This window comes from Staurois parvus, unplaced genomic scaffold, assembly GCF_062004578.1.
Source record: "Staurois parvus isolate SC_StPar_1 unplaced genomic scaffold, SC_StPar_1.0 ptg000244l, whole genome shotgun sequence".
Taxonomy (NCBI): domain Eukaryota; kingdom Metazoa; phylum Chordata; class Amphibia; order Anura; family Ranidae; genus Staurois; species Staurois parvus.
In genome coordinates this window covers 3,620,386-3,640,730 of record NW_028318040.1, presented here as the reverse complement: position 1 = coordinate 3,640,730, position 20,345 = coordinate 3,620,386, and the positions used below count along the sequence as shown (strand labels likewise).

The 20,345-nt window shown below is 39.8% G+C and overlaps 1 protein-coding gene across 3 annotated transcripts in view; it reads right to left on the bottom strand.

The window, feature by feature from the left end:
• CXXC4 (CXXC finger protein 4) overlaps positions 1-20,345 on the bottom strand; it is a 347,965-nt gene that overhangs the window by 150,289 nt on the left and 177,331 nt on the right. For 2 of the 3 annotated variants that reach the window (XM_089680523.1, XM_089680522.1), the window contains one exon: positions 1,795-6,517. The exons of the other annotated variant lie outside the window; for it this stretch is intronic. Coding sequence is in view for 1 of the 2 variants with exons in the window: in XM_089680522.1 (XP_089536648.1) it covers positions 6,473-6,517 (45 nt within the window). In the remaining variant the exon portion in view is untranslated. Of the gene's footprint in view, positions 1-1,794; positions 6,518-20,345 lie in introns of those variants that run through there. 3 annotated transcript variants of the gene reach the window in all.

Below are 20,345 nucleotides of genomic sequence, written 5' to 3'. Positions count from 1 at the left end.
CGAGAAGCACATGGGAGAAGCACACCGGATCAGTGTGAAAGGGACCATAATAATGCATACACATGTTTATCCTTCATCCATTGTGTACACACTGTAATACACTGTAAAACTAATGCAGCCACTACATCCAATGATTGGTAAGTGACAATTTATTACATTTTTTGTTTTGGGTTGAATATCACGGTAAATTATAGACACGATTGCTTGGAAATCTCATCGTTTTCCTGTAATGAGCTTGCTGAATCTTCAAGAAGTATGCAAAAATTGGAGGTCAAATTAGAATTAGTCTGTTACATGAAATATGGCACCGTCAGCAATGCCTTTAGGTTTAATGCACTGGTAGTTTTATCTTTGGTTTAAGCCAGGCATGTCCAGCTGAAGTCCAAGGATGTGCCACAAGAGCAGTCCCAGCAGACCACAGTTTGACAGTTATAAATGGTAATTGGAAATATTTTAAACTTAAACAGCTTAAAGTGGAACTTCACTCAAAAGGGCTGAAGTTCTCCCCTCAGGCCCACAGCTTTCTGGGACATGTCACAGGTCCCAGAAGGCTGTGGGACCATTCACAAAGCGCAGCTCGCACATATGCAGTGGGCACACAAGCAGTCACAGCTGGCTTCTCCCAGTTAAGAATTCGGGAACTGACGACCGGTGAAAAAACTGGCCCTGGTGAGGACAGCGCTGGATCCATGGACAAGTGAGTGTCTGTTTTTTAAGAGTCAGCAGCTACAGTATTTGTAGCTGCTGTCTTTTAAATTTCAGATCTCACTGAAGAACTGCTTTATATTCAATACTGTTCATGCCCAATGCCCTCTTCAGCTCAAATCCATGGCTGCTTGCAGCCACCACCTTCAGACACTCATGTAACAACTTCCTGCCTGTCAACCACCTTCACACAAGCCAACATATTCTATTCTAGTAGTAGTTCCTGCATTCATACAGCATTACATGCAAAAGTCTGCTGTGGCATCACTCTAGAACTGCAGCCATAAGCTATTGTGTCCCACTACTAGTCACTCTCTGACTAGAGTCTTCTGTTATGCTGACCTCTCATCATTCTCAAACAAGAGCTGTTTTACATACCAAATAATTTGTATTCCTCTCAATTTAGCCTGAGCTCTGCTTTACAGTATATTGTTAGAGCTTGGTACCAGGCTAAATTCAGGCACTTAAAGTAGAAGCTCAGTCAAATCCTAACTATACTTACATCTGCTCCCAACCCCATTCTAAACCTATTCTAACTACCATATAAAGGAAAGATGTCTATACTTACATATGCTGAGGGTGTTCCAGTCTGGTCACTTGATCTCTCCAGTGGCCAGCTCCCGTAAAGAGGAGAGATTGCCGACAACGGCTGCAGAGCCTGGGTTGTGACATCACCCATAGGCTTACTATTGGACATGCATTGTTGACTTTCCGTCCTCTACACTAAAGCCGATGCTAGGATCCGATCATGTGACCAGAGCACCCTCAGACGATCATGTGACCAGAGCACCCTCAGAATAGGTAGGCATAGACATCTTTCCTTTACAGGGTACTTAGAATAGGCTTAGAATGGAGATGGGAGCAGGTTTAAGTATAGTTAGGATTTGACTGGATTTCCACTTTAAGTTAGATGTGTTCCAATAATGCATTTAATTAGGTATTACTGAATACAGAGCAGCATTATTTGTATCTTTTATATATGCCAGGAGTTCAGCTTTATGCAGAGATTTCTGCAGTCATGTCACCTCTATATAAAACTAGCAATCAAGAAGAATAAAAAAAGGAAATTAGGTTTTATAGAATGCAAAATACTTTGAATACTAAAGTCCTTTATTTAACAACACAGAAATGTCACAAAAACAACTTTACCGGGCAACTTAATGTGTTTTTTTTACAGTTTTGTACATGCCCCATAGGTGATTTTTTTTTCTCATAAATACACTGTTTTCCAAAACTGCTTTTTCCATAACTGCACAAGCATACATACACCTTACACATATATCTGTTAGAAAATGTAATAGATAACAGCACAGTTCAGAAATAGGAGAACACTGTGAAGGGAGTACATATCAGTGGGTCATAAATTAAAATGCAAAAAAAAAAAATCTGTTCCCTTGTTTTTTATGCAGAGTAATCCTTCTAACATTCAGTAGGAGCTGTCTTTTATTCACTAGGAACATAGTAGATCTCAGTGTGAGACTGCCAAATTTAATGACAAACAAAATCTGGAACATTTAGTTGCTACATGGAATCAAGTGTTTGAAATCACTATGCATCTAGCCATGATCAAAGACCTACTACTGTTTTTTGCTGAAGATATTCGACCCTAAATGGTATGTTCATTTAACACATTTCCTTCCTCATTATCTGATTACAGATGTAACCAATATAAATATTTTTATTCTTTTGAATTAATTGTAAGAGTTACATGCCAAGATTCTTAAACGCAAATAAGCATCATTTTCTAATCCATGATGCAAAACAAAGATGGAAACATCAAGAGAATGTTCATTAATTTCTTTTTTGCAGTGCTATGTGTAAAATAAAAATTTTAAGACTTCCTGTCCTCTATTTCTCATGACAACAAATTAGATCATTTTACCATTTTGCATTTTAAACAAATAAACGTTGAAAATTCATATATAATTTTTGACGTTGAAAATTTGGAGTAAAGTATATGATTTCTATATGTATCTAAATTTATAACAATGGCTATGAAACAGACACATCAAATTAAATGGAATGTTTTCTAAAATGATCATGGAAAAAAAAATTATCTTTGTCCTAAATTCTCTCATTTTGCTTTAGCCTAAATTGGACTGGACATGTAAAACAACACAATTACAATATCAATCAGGTCATTAAAACAAAAGTACACCAAGACATGCAACATTAGGGTATTGGACAGTGAGTACATAATTAAGAATAAATGTATAGATATTGTACACCTAATGTAGCTTGACTGAATAATTTCACATATTTATGGGGGAAGTAACATTTATGCAGAATGTAAATGAAAAGTGCAAAGCCAAGATGCAAATAAGGCTTTACATGTGTTTAAAGCAAAGTCCACCCAAGGGTTTTATATGGTGCTGGATTAAATAAGATATATGTGAAGACAGTACTTAATTTTTTTATTCCTTTGATGAACTCTGCAAAATATTTTTCTCCAGGATTGCTTGGCTTGTGCAAAACCCATGCAACAAAATGTCATGGTCAATACTCTTCACAGACTGATGAGCAATGACATGGCAATACTCCCTTCTCATTTGATTTTAAACATAGTCATTCTAAGCAGTGGGGTTAAATGGGCTTTCCACTCCTGGGTAGAGATAATCAGGGCCAGGTGTCCCATTCTCATTCTTCTACCAACTTTCAGCTGAAAGGAAACTGCTTTGGGGCCACCACACCTCATTGGCTGTTCTTCTGAATAGTAAAATGGCACAGTGCTGGGCTCTGGATATTAAACTAAAATATTTGGTTTTATTAGCAGCAGTCAAGTTGTCTTTCTTTTGAACTTAAAGACTCCCTTTCTTTTAGATAAAAATGCATGTTTATGTGATGGTTGAATGGAGTATCTTCCAGATTTCACTTTTCTAACAGCCTGACTCCAAAATCACATTTACTCTGGTAAACATGTAGTATTATGCATATGTCAGACAAGGTCCATGTGAAATTTATGAGTATGTGAAAGAGTCATAGGGCTCAGATCAGTGCAGTTTTGCAGCTAGGTGTTTCTGGTAAGCCCTGGACAAGAAGCCTGTACAAATCAATGAAAGGCTGTCACTGTGTACATGTAACTACAGGTTGTGTCTATCCATCCCGAACCACAGGTAATTGCTCCATGCAAGATTACATGTGAACAGCTGCAGACAGCTGTGGACAGTGTCAGCCTAAATTGTATAGACTTCCTGTTCATAGCTGATCAGAAATGCCTGGCCATACCTGTCATAGGAATATGCTGATATGGGTGGTGTATGGCCCTAACCGGCCGTGTGCATGAGCCCTTAAGGTTAATAGGTGAACAATTTGTCTTTTTCTCTGAGAGTGTTCTTTCCAATATTGGGTACCCCCAATTGCAACCTGTTAAATACTCTTTTGCTGTATACCATGTACTCTCCATAACTTATCTTTAGCGCCCCGTGCCAGTCTCATAGTCCTTCTATTGCAGCTTTCAGAACATCATATGCAAAAACCAACTTTCTGAAAGTCAGCATTTGCATATGGCTAGGGAAGACCCTTCACAAGATCACATTACAATGTTTAGGCATGGTGATTACCCACTCAGGCAACATGCACTGTATTGTGAAAGACTGCATCTTACACCTATGCTCTACACCTGGATATACTGCGTGGTTTTTGAGGTTACAGCAATGTATTGCGCAAGGACACTAAAGGTAAATTATGACACTGGATGGAGCCTGCTATGCAGTGGGAGAAATTTGGCAGAAATTGAATGAAAATGGTTTGTTTTAAGTAAGTCATCCAGCTCTGACTACTTATTTGATGTCAGAGAAGATCCCAATCAGCTGAAAATTGGAAAACTCATTTAAGTATTTTTAGATTTTTTTGCCTAATCTCTCTCCACCAAAGCCCTTGGGTAGAGTTCTATCATATACATTTATACTGGAAAAACAGGTAAGAAAAATGCTAATCAGCTTAGGGTATGGATGGTGTCATTTAGAAATCTCTTCTAATTATTTTCTAAAACTATTATAGATCTACTCAATGTCATTAAAACATTTATTACAAAAAACACAAAAATGAAAACATACAAGACTCTCTTGTAAGATACACATTTTAGCTAAAAAATTATATTTAACTTTATCTGCCAGAGGTGCTTTTAAATTGGTGCTGTTCAGTAGATCAGATTTTCTTTTAAAGAAAAATAATAAACCGCTACACAGGAATGAGAAGTTGGAGCCAAACTAAAAGTGTTTAGGCAAGGTCTAAAAAATAAAAGCATTATGGGATAGGCAATTCCAGACTTGCAGTGATGAAATTGGCAGGCTAATCCTAGCAGTAATCAAATTCTATAGGCTTATTTAATAAGCAAGAAGCATAGTACAAAGTTCAGTAGCCCATAGTAACCAATCAAAGTTGTTGGTTCAACTAAAATATTATTGGTTTCTGTGGGTTTCTGTCTTTGAATATTATCACTTCCTTTGAATAGCTTTATTATAAGCCTATTTACATAATGTTCATACTGCCTTGCAAGACTCTTACTTCTATCAAACACATTAGGGCTCTTTTTAGATAAACTAGAGATGTGTGTAAAATATTAGAAAATATGAAAAAGTTACCTACATAAATACATCTCAGTGCACCTCAAGTCTGGAGTTCCCTACCTTTTCTGTAGATGACATATATACAGGAATATATATGCGTGTTTGACTCTTGTCATTACAGTGAGAATGCATTTATATTTTACAGTGTTTACAGTTACTATAGAAAAAAAACTTGACCAGAAGGCATGTACTCAATTACATGGTCACAGTACACTTCTGTTTCCCTGAACAAATAATTCAAAAGACTGGTCCTAGCGGACAAACGACAATACCATATGCTGCTTTCACACTGGTCTACAAAGCGCTGGAAAGTGGGTCATCTGTGGTAAGTGCTTCGGAGGGATATCCTTTTTATTTTAAAAACACAAGTGCTCGCCCACGTAAAGGTCAGAACGTTTTGTCTGGATTGTGCCTCAGGTTCATGAAAAAGAGGACCTCGGAAACATGGGAGCAGTGCCAAGATTGGTAGCTAATACTCTACATACAGTTGGCTTCTTTGGGAGTAGTCAATGGATGCAGTACAATTTTTTTGACCTTGAAGAACATTCTGTAAATCAAGCCACTGGGAATGTATACAAAGCAAAACAAAACAAAAAAAATAAAAATAATAAAATAAATAAAATAAAAGACAGTGCTGTTGCTGCTGTGACTAACCAGCTGGCAAAATAATGTTTAAAGCTAGAATTTATTGCTCCAGATTTAAGTTGCAGAACCTCACTGCTGCGTACAAACTGTTAATCTTCATATAGATGCTCAGACATGATTGTCTCCTCGTGTCTAAACGCACAAAATACAAGCTGCTATCTGTACAGTTTACAGTACTGAAACACATATTTGGAAATGAAGTATAGATATGTTAATTTTTTTTCAAAGATACATCATATTACAGCAGGGGTTTACCCAAACCTTTCCTTTTGCAGTCACTTTAAAGTAGACAACAATTTCACTGTTAATTATAGCTAAAGTACATAAAGAAAGAACCTGTGTACTAAACATAAGTAAACCATCCAGGCTCCAGTGATTTTTTTTATGATTTTTTTTTTTATATTATTCATATTTTTTTCTTTTGAGGAAACCCCTGTACACAGACGAAAATAGTGTCTCAGCATATTCTTCAGTCATGGACTTTGCAGTTCCCAAAACAAGACCAGTGCTTGTCAATCACTTCAGAGTGCCTTGAAAATAAGATATACATCTGCTTAAAAGAACCACCGGAATGCTTCGGCGCTCGGGACTGGTGTTCTCTGTAAATAAGGAGAAAAAAACAGGTTACTATTCTCTGACTATGATTCGTGCTTCTGTGAAAAATTTCAGCTTTTTTTATGTCAAATTAGATGAGTATACTTCACAAGCTCAACACATTCAGCTCAAAACTTGCCACACAGCATCTGGAAATTGGAGTTTTTACACTGCGACATTCTACGTTGGTGTGGCCTTTTATTATCTTTTTGTTTTTCTGTTAAAGACATTAATCAATAATTCAGGCAGAGTACAAGACTCACAAGGTAAAGGTTGTATTTGACAAGAAAGCGACCATCTGAATGTAGTTTCAAGGGACACTTTTCCGGCAGAGCTGGAACATCCACCTATGTTCTTCGTGATACGTTATGGGGTAGGTAACAATGAATGCCTGGTCTCCTAACAAAGTATAAACAAAGGCACTATGACCAGCCAGATGTTGTGACAGTCTTTGTTAAGCCCTAACATAGGCCTCCTATTGCATCTCATCATGATTCTAGTAACATCCACTGCTCATGCCTTGGAAGAAGGGGAGGAGGCCTCTCCACTGAAATGTGCTGGCGTTATTTGATGTTAAGCAATAAACATTTTAAAAAGACCTCTGAGTGATATGAACTTTTGTACTAGGCGCTCCTCAATACCCACCCCAGAATTTATCATCCACTGAGTGCTCTTTTTGTTGGGATCAGAGAGGTAGCAGCCTAGGACCAGAAAAAGGTCCATCTACATTTTACCTTCATTATGTATCAGCTTCTTTGAAGGAAGGCACACATCACTGTGTATCAGCACCAAGCCTCAATTCTATTCATCCAGCACTACTCACACAAACATCAGAAACCTTGCCTTTATGTCCTAATGCTTGCTTTTTGTCCTCTAAAGTGCCTTCCCTCTGTATATAATATGTAAAATGACTAGCTATCTCGGGGTAGGGCTGAGAACCTCTGGCATGGAGGGCAAGCACAATCCAGAAACCTTAAGCTTTGAGGAGGAAAGAAGAACCAACTAGCCCTTCTATGGTAAAGTCGTTCTTTTGTAGGCTTAAGAAAGTGTGTCATGCAAAGTGTGCCAAGGTGCCATGTAGACTGATGGGCATGGAAAAACTTGGTGTTCCTATGTTACCTGGTTCTGTGTGAGACAACTTTTCACATCTTTCAGCATCAGTTTCCTTTGTGTCTTTCTGCGTTCATGTGATTGCATGGCAGAAGAAAAATCAAGTGTCTATGTGGCATATGTCACTGACTGCAGGCCTAATAGATTTCTGAATGGGAAAGTATCTCCAATCAGGGCCCCAAGCCCAACATACAGTATTTTACTAGTATTGGCCATGAGGGCAAATGCCCCTGCCCCCAGCCCAGTCCTTGTGCTCTTGAACTATGCCTCTGATATTCACGCTGGGTATCACACACCAAGGACTAGACTGTCTAAAGGAGTCATTCCCAGTGTTGATTAATAAATCTATGTTCACTTCAATTCCCAATCATGTACAGAATTTACAGGTATACTTAATAAAAACAAACTAATCTACTAAATACGAAGAAGTGTTTCAGGTGTGCTAAAAAATTAATAGTTTTTATTTTACTTACTTTGCATTTACTTTTACATTGTTTTTAATTTACTTTAACATCATTAGAATAAAAGAACAGTCTCTTCCCTCATCTTCTGGAGTCCCCCGCGAGCGCTCTCCACTCTTTCTTCCATGTGCTACGGGGCACCCATGCAGGCACGCTCTAGAGCCAGGCTGTTTACATTCATAGACAAAAACAGTGCAGATCAGCCCCGCCCCCTCCTCACAGGATTTGACTGACAGCAGCGGTAGCCTATGGCTCCCTCTGCTGCCAGAGTCTCTTGAGAGACCGGGAAAAGAAGCAAAAAGACCTGCAGCCAGGACAGCACTGGATTGCTCATGTAAGTGTTTTGCTTAGGGGGACAGTTAGTGGGGAGTTTTTTTTTTATTTTTATGCAAGGAAGTTATTACAGTACAAAAAAAAACTCAGACTTTAGAACCACTTTAAAATATGGAAAAAAGTTGAAAAAAAAGTAAATCCTGTTACAAAAATGATACAGCTGACTGCATTTTTGCAGTAGGAGAAAGGTTTACTTACTACAAGTTTACAGCATGTATTTGACCCTGTAGGGCAGGGGTCCTCAAACTATGGCCCGTGGGCCACATGCGGCCCACCAAGGACATTTATCCGGCCCACCGGGCAGGGGCGTATCTGCCGCGAGGCACGGGACTAGGGTTTGGCAGGTCAGGAGAGCTCGGCAGGGCTCGGGCGGCACGCAGGAGGGCGGGATCAGCAATTCTAGAACAGGGGAAGGTGGGCTTATGAACCGGCACCACTCACCTGGCCTCTCTGCAGCCAGCTGGCCATCTATTCTGATCAGTGCATGCAACCGTCATGGCCGGGGGGCGGAGCCTAGAGCTGACCATGAAGAAGGGGAGCAAGAGAGGAGACTCCATGTCGGGTATCACGGCCACGGACCCTAGATAAGTGCAATAAATGATCGATCTCCTCCCTATCTCTTTCCCCCCTCTCTCCCTCTACCTCCCCCCTCCTCTCTCTCCCCCCTTCCTCTCTCTCTCTCCCCCCTCCTCTCTCTCTATCCCCCCTCCTCTCTCTTTCTCTCTCCCCCTCCTCTCTCTCTCCCCTCCTTATCTCCCCCCCCCTCTCTCTCTCTTTACATTGTACACAGATCTGACCCAACAAGGTGTCCTGCATTCACCGTATATTTCGCTCCATAAGACACACTTGGGGGGAAATACCCGTGCATCTTATGGAGCGGCCGGCCCAGTATTCCTGCCGCCGTTGTATGTCCACAGTCTCTGGTCATCTCCTGTACTGTGTCCGTATTTGTTCATAGTTTTTTTTTTAAACTATAGTCCGGCCCTCCAACGATCTGAGGGACAGTGAACTGGCCCCCTGTTTAAAAAGTTTGAGAACCCCTGCTGTAGGGTGTATTTACTAAAGCTGGAGAGTGCAAAATTAGGCTCACTTCTGCATAGGAACCAATCATCTTCCAAGTTTTAATGCCAAAGCTTAACGCGTTATTAATCCCACAACCCTGTGTTCACTATATCTGGTCTCCCACAGTACACAGAACATGAAAAGGCAATTATTTTAGAAAATATAAACTGCTAAACATCTTTTCTCATCAGCAGTATATAGAAGTCTTGTGACTTCTATCAGTGTCCAGCACTGGTTTTAGCTTGTAGGAGGAGTTTTTATTCTGCTCTGGCTGTCCTATTAGGCTGCAAAACCCCTGACCCTCTGTCTGGACAGGGCTGATTGGTCCTGTACTAATCACATGCACCCTCCCAATAAAAAAAAAACTCTCTATCAATACACACTAAACTGAGCATGTGCAGAGTGACTCCAAGAGCTCTGTACTATCAGCAGATGGATTGGGGACAGTAGAAGAAGGGAAAGATTGGTGAAGACAGGATCAAACAGCCTTTTTACATAATTCAGAGCATTAACCCCTTAGGTTCCACAGTGAGTATAACAAGCATGCTTTACTGCATATACAAACTGATTTTTACTAAACTACACTGCTCAAAAAAAAATTATAGGAACACTTTTTAATCAGAGTATAGCATCAAGTGAATTAAACTCCTGGGAAATTGATCTGGTCAGTTAAGTAGCAGAGGGAGTTGTTAATCAGTTTCAGCTGCTTTGGTGTTAGTGAAATGAACAACAGGTGCATTAGATGGGCAACAATGAGATGACCACTAAAAAAGGAATGGTTTTACAGGTGGAGGCCACTGACATTTTTTTCCCTACTCATCTTTTCTGAATGTGTTTCACTTTTCATTTGACAAGCATCAGTGTCACTACTGGTAGCATGAGGCGATACCTGGACCCTACAGAGGTTGCACAGGCAGTCCAACTCCTCCAGGATGGCACATCAAAACGTGAAGGTCCTTAACCCATCAGCAGGACCAGTATCTGCTCCTGTGTGCAAGGAGGAACAGGATGAGCACTGTCAGAGCCCTACAATATGACAGGCCACTAGTGTGAATATCTCTGCCCAAACAATCAGAAACAAACTTCATGAGGGTGGCCTGAGAGCCCAACGTCCTCTATTGGACCCTGTGCTCACTGCCCAGCACCAGCTTGATTGGCATTTGCCTTTGAACACCAGAATTGGCAGATCCACCACTGGCGCCCTGTGCTTTTCACAGATGAGAGCAGGTTCACCCTGAGCACATGTGACTGACGTGAAATTGTCTGGAAAAGCCATGGAGAACAATATGCTGCCTGTAACATCATTCAGAATGACCGTTTTGGTGGTGGGTCAGTGATGGTCTGGAGAGGCATATCCATGGAGGGACATACAGACCTCTACAGTCTAGACAATGGCACCCTGTCTGCCATTAGGTATCAAGATGAAATCCTTGGACCCCTTGTCAGATCCTACGCTTGTGCAGTGGGTCCTGGGTTCCTCTTGGTGCACAACAATGCCCGGCCTCATGTGGCGAGAGTATGCAGGCAGTTTCTGGAGGATGAAGGAATTGATACCATTGAATGGCCCCCACGTTCGTCTGACCTAAATCCTATAGAACGCCTCTGGGATATCATGTTTCGGTCCATCCAACGCCACCAGGTTGCACCTAAGACTGTCCAGGAGCTCAGTGATGCTCAGGTCTAGATCTGGGAGGAAATATCCCAGGGCACCATCCGTCGTCTCATTGGGAGCATGCCCCAACATTGTCAGGCATGCATACAAATATGTGGGAGCCATACAAACTACTGAGTACCATTTTGAGCTGCTGTAATGAAATTTCCGCAAAATGGACTAGCCTGTTGCATAATTTCTTCACTTTGATTTTCGGGTGTCTTTGAATTCAGTCCTCTGTAGGTTGATCATTTTCATTTCCATCAAATGATGGGGCATCCTTACATTCCTAACACATTACAGAGTCCATATCAGTATAGATATCCAGGAAGATATTTTTCCCCATTGAGAACTGATGTGTTTTCAAAGTGTTCCTTTAATTTTTTTGAGCAGTGTATATACAGTATAATATCCACACGCAATGTTAAATATCAATATCAAATCACGTGAAATGTGAAAACGTATAAATCTACCCAACTACTCACACCAACAATACAATACAATATAAATAAATAAATTATTATGTGAATAACCAAAAATTCTAGAGCTGCTGCTGTCTGAAAAGGACAAAATCTTCAAATACCATACTATTTATAGCTTAACAGCGCTGCTCTTTAACATAAATTACTTACCAGATGACATTATTTGTAAATTTCAAAATCCAGTTCATGTGCTCAATAGTCCAATAAAGTAAAGCAAGTGCAGTCCATAAAACAAAGTGCAAACAGTGCAATGGTTTTTGATGATGCAGGAATTGTGCTGTGCTCCCCTTCTTTGTTCCTCTACTCACCAACTGGTGTTGACCCTTAAATACTAAGAGTCAAATTGCACTTACGTGAATAACTTTAAATGTGGATTTTTCTCTCTATTGTTTCTCCAATTCCCAGCAGGATTCACAGATGATTATTTAAAGAGGATCACAGAAATGTACATAGCATAATACTGTTATTTTATTAAAATTACTTAAAATCAGGTTATACTCACAATTATATCAATAAATAAAGCATGGAATCCTATGCCGGAAACGCTGCAGCGGCATGCATTCCCTTGGTCAGACGTGATGGTGGGAGTGGGGAATTCCGGTGACGTCACGTCCGGCTGGAGGAACACACGCCACTGCGGCATTTCCGGCTTAGCATTACATGTCTCTTTTATCTATATAATTGTGAATGTAACTTGATTTTAACGCTATGTACATTTCTCTGATCCTCTTTACATATGACCATCTGTGAATCCTGCTGGGAACTGGAGGAACGATGGAAAGAAGAACCTACATTTAAAGTTATTCACATAAGTGCAATTTGACTCTTAGTATTTAAGTGTCAACACCAGTTGGTGAGAAGGGGAACAAAGGAGGGGAGCACAACACGATCCCTGCACCATCAAAAACCATTGCACTGTTTGCACTTTGTTTTATGAACTGCACTTGCTGCACTTTATTGGACATAATTTACAAATAATGAGTCATTTGATAAGAAATATATGTTAAAGCACAGTGCTGTTAAGCTATAAACAAACTGATTTTACTGTTGTGGGTTTAGTAACAGTTTAATTGAACAAGCTGAGGTTAGAAGCTGATTGGCTACCATGCATAGTTGCACCAGATTCTGTGTGCAACAGTTTTATTAAATATACCCCTGTATGTTCTATCTAATGTGAACTTAGACCCGGTCACATCGGGTGCGAATTGGCATGCGATTTGCATGCCATGTAACTTGCAAATCGTATGCCAGGTCGAACCCTACGGTCCGCAATTACAGCGTTCAAATCGGTGCGGTTCCGACTTGGTCAGAGCCGCATCAATTTCTAATGTACTACTTTTACTACATGTACTGCATTTGGTGCAATTTGCATAGACATCTGTGTCAGATGTCTAACAAATCGCACCTGAAATCGGCAAGTCCCCAACTTTGAAATCGTGCGAATTCACTGTAAGTCACATGATTTCAAATTCGGGCTTGATGTCACCGATTGGTAACTGACACAAGAATTAACAACACAATATAGATAAACTGGGCCACCATTGCTTCATATAAAACACACTCAACATGGATAAGATATGGAATTTGAGCAGCATGTAATCCTTGTCAGAATGTTCATTACGTTGCTTATAAACTTAATATTTTGATGGGCCTACATTGTTACTGGACTACAATCAACTGCTCTATACACATTAAAACCTCAAGATATTTGAGCACCTAATACCCTATCAACTTTAATTAAGTATATAAAGTTTAGAATATTGTCTATTTAGGCTGTAAAAGATATATCTATGTATTTTTGCTGATGACACAAAGGTGTGCAATAGGGTTGATATCCCTGCAGGTGTTTGTAACATGGAACATGATTTGGCATTGCTGGAAAATTGGTCAAAAAAGTGGAATTTGCAGTTCAATGTTTCTAATTGTAAAGTAATGCACCTAGGGAAAAAGAATCCCTTGAGAGAGTACAACAATGGGGGTACAATGTTGGCCAGCACTTCAGAGGAAAAGTACTTGGGGGTACTTATTTCAGATAATTGCAAAATGAGCAAACAGTGTGGTCAGGCAGTGGGAAAGCAAATAGAATTCTAGGATGCATAACTAGAGGGGTCACCAGCAGGAGGAAGGAGGTCTTGAGTCTCCTATATAGATCTTTAGTTATATGTCATTTAGAATACTGTGTCCAGTTCTGGAGACCTCACTTACAAAAGATATTGATAAGATAGAATGAGTCCAGAGACGGGTAACAAAAATGATGAAGGGATAAAACATATCAAGAGTGACTTCAGGAACTTAACATGTACAGTCTGGAGGAAAGAAGGGAAAGGGGGGACACGATTGAAACCTTTAAATACATCAAGTGGGTGAATAAAGTTCAGGAGGGCAGTATTGCCCAGGGGCGGACTGACCATTTGGAAACTCAGGCACAGCCCAAGGGCCCGGGGTCAGTAGGGGGCCCCATGAGATGCCCCTGGTACCTTTTTCATAGGCTTTTTTGAGTTTGGGCAAGGACACAGGGGCCCCATGATCCCCTATTGCCCGGGGGCCCAATGAGTTGTCAGTCCGCCCCTGGTATTGCCCTATTGAAAACAAAATCAAAAACACGGGGACAGGGCCTTAAACTAACTGGAGGAAAGTTCACAACTAATCTCAGAAAGTACTATTTTACTGAAAGAGTAGTTGATGCTTGGAATAAACTTCCAGCAGAGGTAGTGAGCCAGTCACCAGTAAATAGCTTCAAACATGAGTGGGACAAGCATAGATCTGTACTCAGGCAAAAAAAGTTTTATTTTATTTAAACCCCCCCCAAAAAAAACAAACAGGCAAACAAACAACCCCCCCCCCCCCCAATAAATAAATAAAAAGGGCAGACTCAATGGACCACTCTGTCTTTTTCTGCCGTCACTTTTTCATCTTTCTATGTATCTACACAGTTTATTTGATTTTGAATTTATGGTGGACCCTTATAACTTGATGTATTAGAGCCATCCATTCCCCACTGATCACTGATTGCTGCACTAGAACTTCCTAAAGTTGAGCATGAAAGTCCAAGAGTTCTGGCAGCAGAAGTCAGCAAATAACAACCACTTTGCTTGATTACTGTCTGTTTTTTGACAGTCTAGAAAAAACACAGTGCAGACAGTAACAGCAGAAGTGGACTGAAGCACTAAATATGGAGGAAGAGACTGACTGCTCCTTCTTCTTACAACAAATGTATATACTATAGCCATATTATAATAGGGAATATTAGATATTCTGGCAATTGCCTCTTTCATTGGTGTTGGATTACGATTTTTTTAAAATATAACTCATTTAGGGTAAATAATGCAAGAAGGAAATTTTAGGTATTATTACAGTACCCGTTTCTATTAGTTTCAGATTTAATTACAGCCCCCCCTTTCTATTAGTCACTTTAATTTAGCCTGTTTCTGCATGTGCCCCATTTTAAACCTGCAGAGAGGAACCTATTTATTTTACTGAGTGGCATTTTAAATTGGCAATCACTCTTACTCCTCAGTCTGGCCTCTAGGCCCTCTTATATCATGATGATTGGGCTGTTACTTGACAGATCCGTCCACCACGAATTGTGCAGGAGTCAGCTGGCTCCAGCTGCTGTGAACGCGATGATTAACATGACCAGCTAGAATGGGGGTTAGCTCAGGCAGAGGCAACCAATCAGTGTCGCTTTCACACACAGAGCTGCCATGAAGAAGCAGAAGTGGAAATAAAATCATTGATGGGTGGGTCCTAACTAACACTGGCTAACAATATTTGACTTTAGCTCCAATTTTAGCTGTAACATAACTCTGATGCTTAAAAGGTTAACATTGGATTGCAAAGAAAAACAAATATGCTGCCACATGCAATAGTCCATCAAGAATCAACTTTCTTCAGTTTAGAGTTGGGAAACTGAATTTGATGGTTGACTAGTAGAAATGAAATATCAGCCCCCCCTATATGTGTCCACCAAACTCATCACAATATGTTAACCATCAATGGATGGTTTTCTATATTAGCACACCAGCCATGAGAGGGTTATCTGCATTTCTATAAAGAATATGAGATGACTCTCAAAGAGGAACTCCAGGAAAAACAGCTTGATACAGAATTGAAATGTATAAATGTTCTACCTCTCAAAAAAAAGTCATTTGTATTCACACACCTTTGCCACGCTGAATAGCTAGGCAGGTGACACTACTATGTCCTGTGTTAGCTTTGCAGCATCCTATGCCATCTGTCTGGGTACTGAAAACACAAATCCACAGTATGATTTTGTGTATTTATAATCCAATGAAAATAAAGTTGCAGAGCCGAAATAGGAAATAGTGGAGTCACTACTCTAGCTTTTGAGTGTGGCAGAAGTGTGTGGATCCTAAACACATACAGATCCATAGCTCTGCTCAAGACTGCCCTTTCTTTTTCATAGACATCCTGGGTGCTGGCTATTGTAGTCTGTCTCTATCCTCCATTAAGGATATGCAACAATGTCAGCTGCACTCCACTTAATTCCTTTTGAAGTATTTTTTAATAATCAATGAATTGACTGCATACAGTAATGTCTCCACAACCAAAAACAAAGCTTTCTTGGCACGTTTCACCACTCCTGGCATGCTCACAAAGATAGGAGAAGTGAAGTGGTAGGTGTGGTGAAACCAGTTAAGGAACGTTAGGTTTTTGGGTGCAGACACTGCTGTATACAGTCAATTCATTGATTAATCAAGAGGAGCCAAGTGGATTGCGGCTGACATTCTTTCATAATCTCAAGTCCAAGTTACAAAGCCCATTAAAGGTCATGTTTATGTCAAAGAAGATGCAAGGCTGAACAAAGGATGAAAACTACAGCAAAATAACACATGTTCTTTTTCAGTCTAGGTGTAAAGCCCAGGACACATGGGTCAAAAATTGTAAGGGTAAGCAGGAACTTTCAGTTTATGTGTACAGCTGTCTCTTCAAAAGCCAGTCTAATGACTGGCTTCTATCAAACAGGCATGTTGGAAAACCAGCATTCAATCAGCACTCGCACTCAATGGCTGTGAACACTGATCAGTGTATCCTGGAGGGTGGGGTGTCCTCCTGTCAGAATACAATGTCTCAGCAGGAGAGATCCTTGTGCCCACATGGCTTGTGCTGATGCGGGGATCTGTCAGGTTTTTTATCATTCCACCCATTAGTTGAAGGAAAAAAAAATGTTTGTGTGTACTCAGCTTAAGACACCCATAGACACAAAAATAATTTTAACAAAATGTCTATCAATTAATCAAACCAGAAACAATGATGAGATTACAACCAACAACATTCTATTTAATAATACTGTATATAAGTGGCATCCCTAGGCGGGCGCGGGCGCGGGCCTCACCGGGTGCCACCTATTGCAAGGAGTGAAACCGAACCCTCTCCATGAGCTCCATGAAAAGGAAAGTTTTAAAACAAGTTGACGATCCCCGCAAGATGGACTCCGATCCATTATGGTCAACCCGCAGATCCAATCCATCCTGCAGGATCGTCGGAGGGATGACACCAAGTGTTTCTGCACCGCGTGACACAATCCCTTGGGACGCCCCTGCTATATATATATATTGTATCATGTTTGCTGTTTTCATACGCTTCAAAACCTGTTGCCTAGCTTCAAGCCTTGAAAAGTTTTTGTAGCTTGCCAACAATTGACAGAAGAAAAGTATTAAGGCTCTCCTTTGTACAAAAGAAAAATTTCTACAACCACCATAGCATTTCTGTACATACACCTCTAAATATGGTTTGTTAAACCCCATTTACAGCTGTGCACCATATACCTCCTGATTTGTCAAACATGCACGATCCTAACTAACTTTTGACATAGAGCTAGTTTTATAGGAAACACACAAGCTGGTTATCCTCTTAGTGTCAATAAGCTAACACAAACTTATTTTTTGACTTAACAATTCATTAAAGCTGATCACCTACCAAAATTTCATATTTAATTTTGACAGACTGAGGGAGAGTTATCGCAACCTTTTCAACACAGAGGAACCCTTAAAATAACTTTCTGGTCTGCTAAAATGTTTATATCTACAACTCATGATGCATTAGTGTGATGATCATTTGGAAGAATGCTTGTGGTCATTGGTAGTATTACCCTCTTGCAGGTACCTAAACAGATCTATGGTATCAGTGGGAACTTATCTGAGAGGCAGAAATTGCTCATTGCCTAAGGAACCCCTAGCAACCTCTGAAGGAACCCTAGAGTTCCATGGAACCATGGTTGACTAGGTTAATGGTATGTATACCAAAAACCTGTTTTTGTTTTGGATAGAGTTGGAAATGGTTTGAATACATTACAGGTTGTTTTTTTTTTGCTGTCTGTGTACCATTAGGGACATTTCCCTTTGCTTCCTGCATGAGAGATGCAACAGGAAGTAGAGAAAATATTCCAAAATAGGGGAATTTCTGTTTTATACAGTTGCCCCTGGAACAGGTATCTCCATTGGAATATTTCCCCTCACCTCTTGTTCTGGCGCCAACTGTAAAATGTTGGATTTCCCCTAACATTCTCTCTCTGTGACATTAGGGTCACCAGTACAATTCAAATGATGAATCTCCCCAAAGAGGACAAAGACAGCAATACAAACTTGACACTCTATCCCAAGCTACAAAAAAGAGGGTTTTGCCTAAAGATACACTTTAAAACCTCTGTTGGTTTTTATTGGTGCCTGTGTCCCCTTTTCTCTTATGCCTTGTCATTGGGACACAGCTGCAAAGTGAAATTTTCCCAAAGTGAAGGGAAATTCCATATTTCAAAGCTGATACCAGAACCAATGCTTTTTGTGTTTTGGAAAAGGGATTCCAAAGAAACACTATATGCAGCTGTGCATGTCTAAAAACATATTTATATGACTTAGAGGGCAATTGTCATCTCACTATTTTGCAAAGATTCCTAAAATGGGAAAAGCCTTTGATTGACCTCAAATGTAAACTAGATCTGTTTTAGTGAAGTACCTGTTCACTATCACTGCGGCTGACATCCCTGCTCCAGAACTAGTACGTAGCTTGGGAACTAAAGAGTGCTATGGCATTAAAAGGCTTCAGAGTCATGTACCTACCTCAAAGGAGAGATTCCTTTGTGACATGCCATCAATCAAATGGTGAGTTGGCAAATACAATCAAAGTGGTGAAGTGTCATCAGAGCTAAACTACAATGTGAAATACTATGCTTGCAGAAGAACCCAGGAGCCCTCATTACCCCAAACAAAATGGGTCAATTAGGATTAAGTTATTTAAATGTTTAGTTATCCTTTAATTGGTTAAAGTAAAGGCTGAATGTTGCATTTTGTGCTTTGTCCATTGCATTATGTGGTTGAACAAATAAATCAATTTGATTTTGTTTCTTACTTCAGTGTATTTTTTCCATAACAACAAAATTAAATTTCAAGCACAGCATTACTACAATCACATGTATTCATAGCAAACCGATACAGTTGGCAATTTGAATCAGAAAGCGCAATAGTATGGGCCGAGCTGCTGAGGAGTATACAGATACACCAGTTTTTCCTTGTGCTGCCACACATGCCCTGTATATAAACTAGCATTTATCTGAATCAAACATTAAATTAAAAAAAATGTATTTGAAGATATATGTAGACTGCCTCTGCTGACCTCTTTCACTGACCCAGAACAAGTAAGCAACTCTGTATCAGCATACAAAGTCAGTTGTTCAGATTGTTTAAGGTCAGTGATGTTGAAATTATTCCGGCTCTTAGATCAGCAGGACAGCCAAGCAAATAACATTTTCAGACACAGAGGTAAAAAATGACAGACCCTGTATTTATCCCACCCATCCCCTAAGGCAGCATCACCTACCAAAATACCTACCTTGAGTCCTGCTCATAAGCTCTTTACTGTGCAGCACTGCCTATTGCCACACAGCCTTTGCAGAATGGCTAAGTCCAGCTCCTTCTGCACATGCATATTGCTTAGACCATTCAATCCTTTTTCTGGATACATGCTCAAATGGGCTTAGGACCGTACATTGGATGTGCAAACTGGACACAGTGGGGACTTCTTTTTGCAAAAGCAGTGCAGAACCACATAGTGAAGGCAAATATTTGGGTAGGTGTTTGCCACTTAAGAGAGTAAGGGAACATTAAAAAAAATAAAACTTCAATGGCGAAACTATCCTTCAATGCTGGATTTATGCTATAGAATTTTAAAAGTGCCTTTAATGCATCTTTAACCTTAAGAGGTAAAGCTTGCTTTTTGTAGAACCTGTCAAAATTAGTAAAAGTGAAAGAAGATAACTCTTAAAATACTTTCAAAACTGAATCATCCTTGTATGTTTTTTACATGTATAATTTGATCAACCCTTTAAATTGTTCTCACAATAGTTGTGAATTAAATCAGGCACATACCAGTATGCTATATAGCAATACAAACACATGGTTTAGACTTAATATTAATTGATAAAGAGATTATATAAAGAATTTCTTTAATTGGAGCAATATGGTATGCTATAAATGCCAGTGTGAAGCTGAATGTTATCTTCTAAAAAGGTGTTATTCGATTTTAATAAAATGATCCTGGTTTTATTAAACTCTAAGGCACCCTTCTACTCGTTGCTTTTAGGTAACATTTATAAATGTCAGGAATTAGTTTTTTTCAAACATCCTTGAATTTAAAACATCTGTTCTAAGATGCCACCCATTCTTTGGAAGTGTAGAAGAGCTTAGAAAAACATCTGTGAGTTAATAAGCAAGAATGAGTG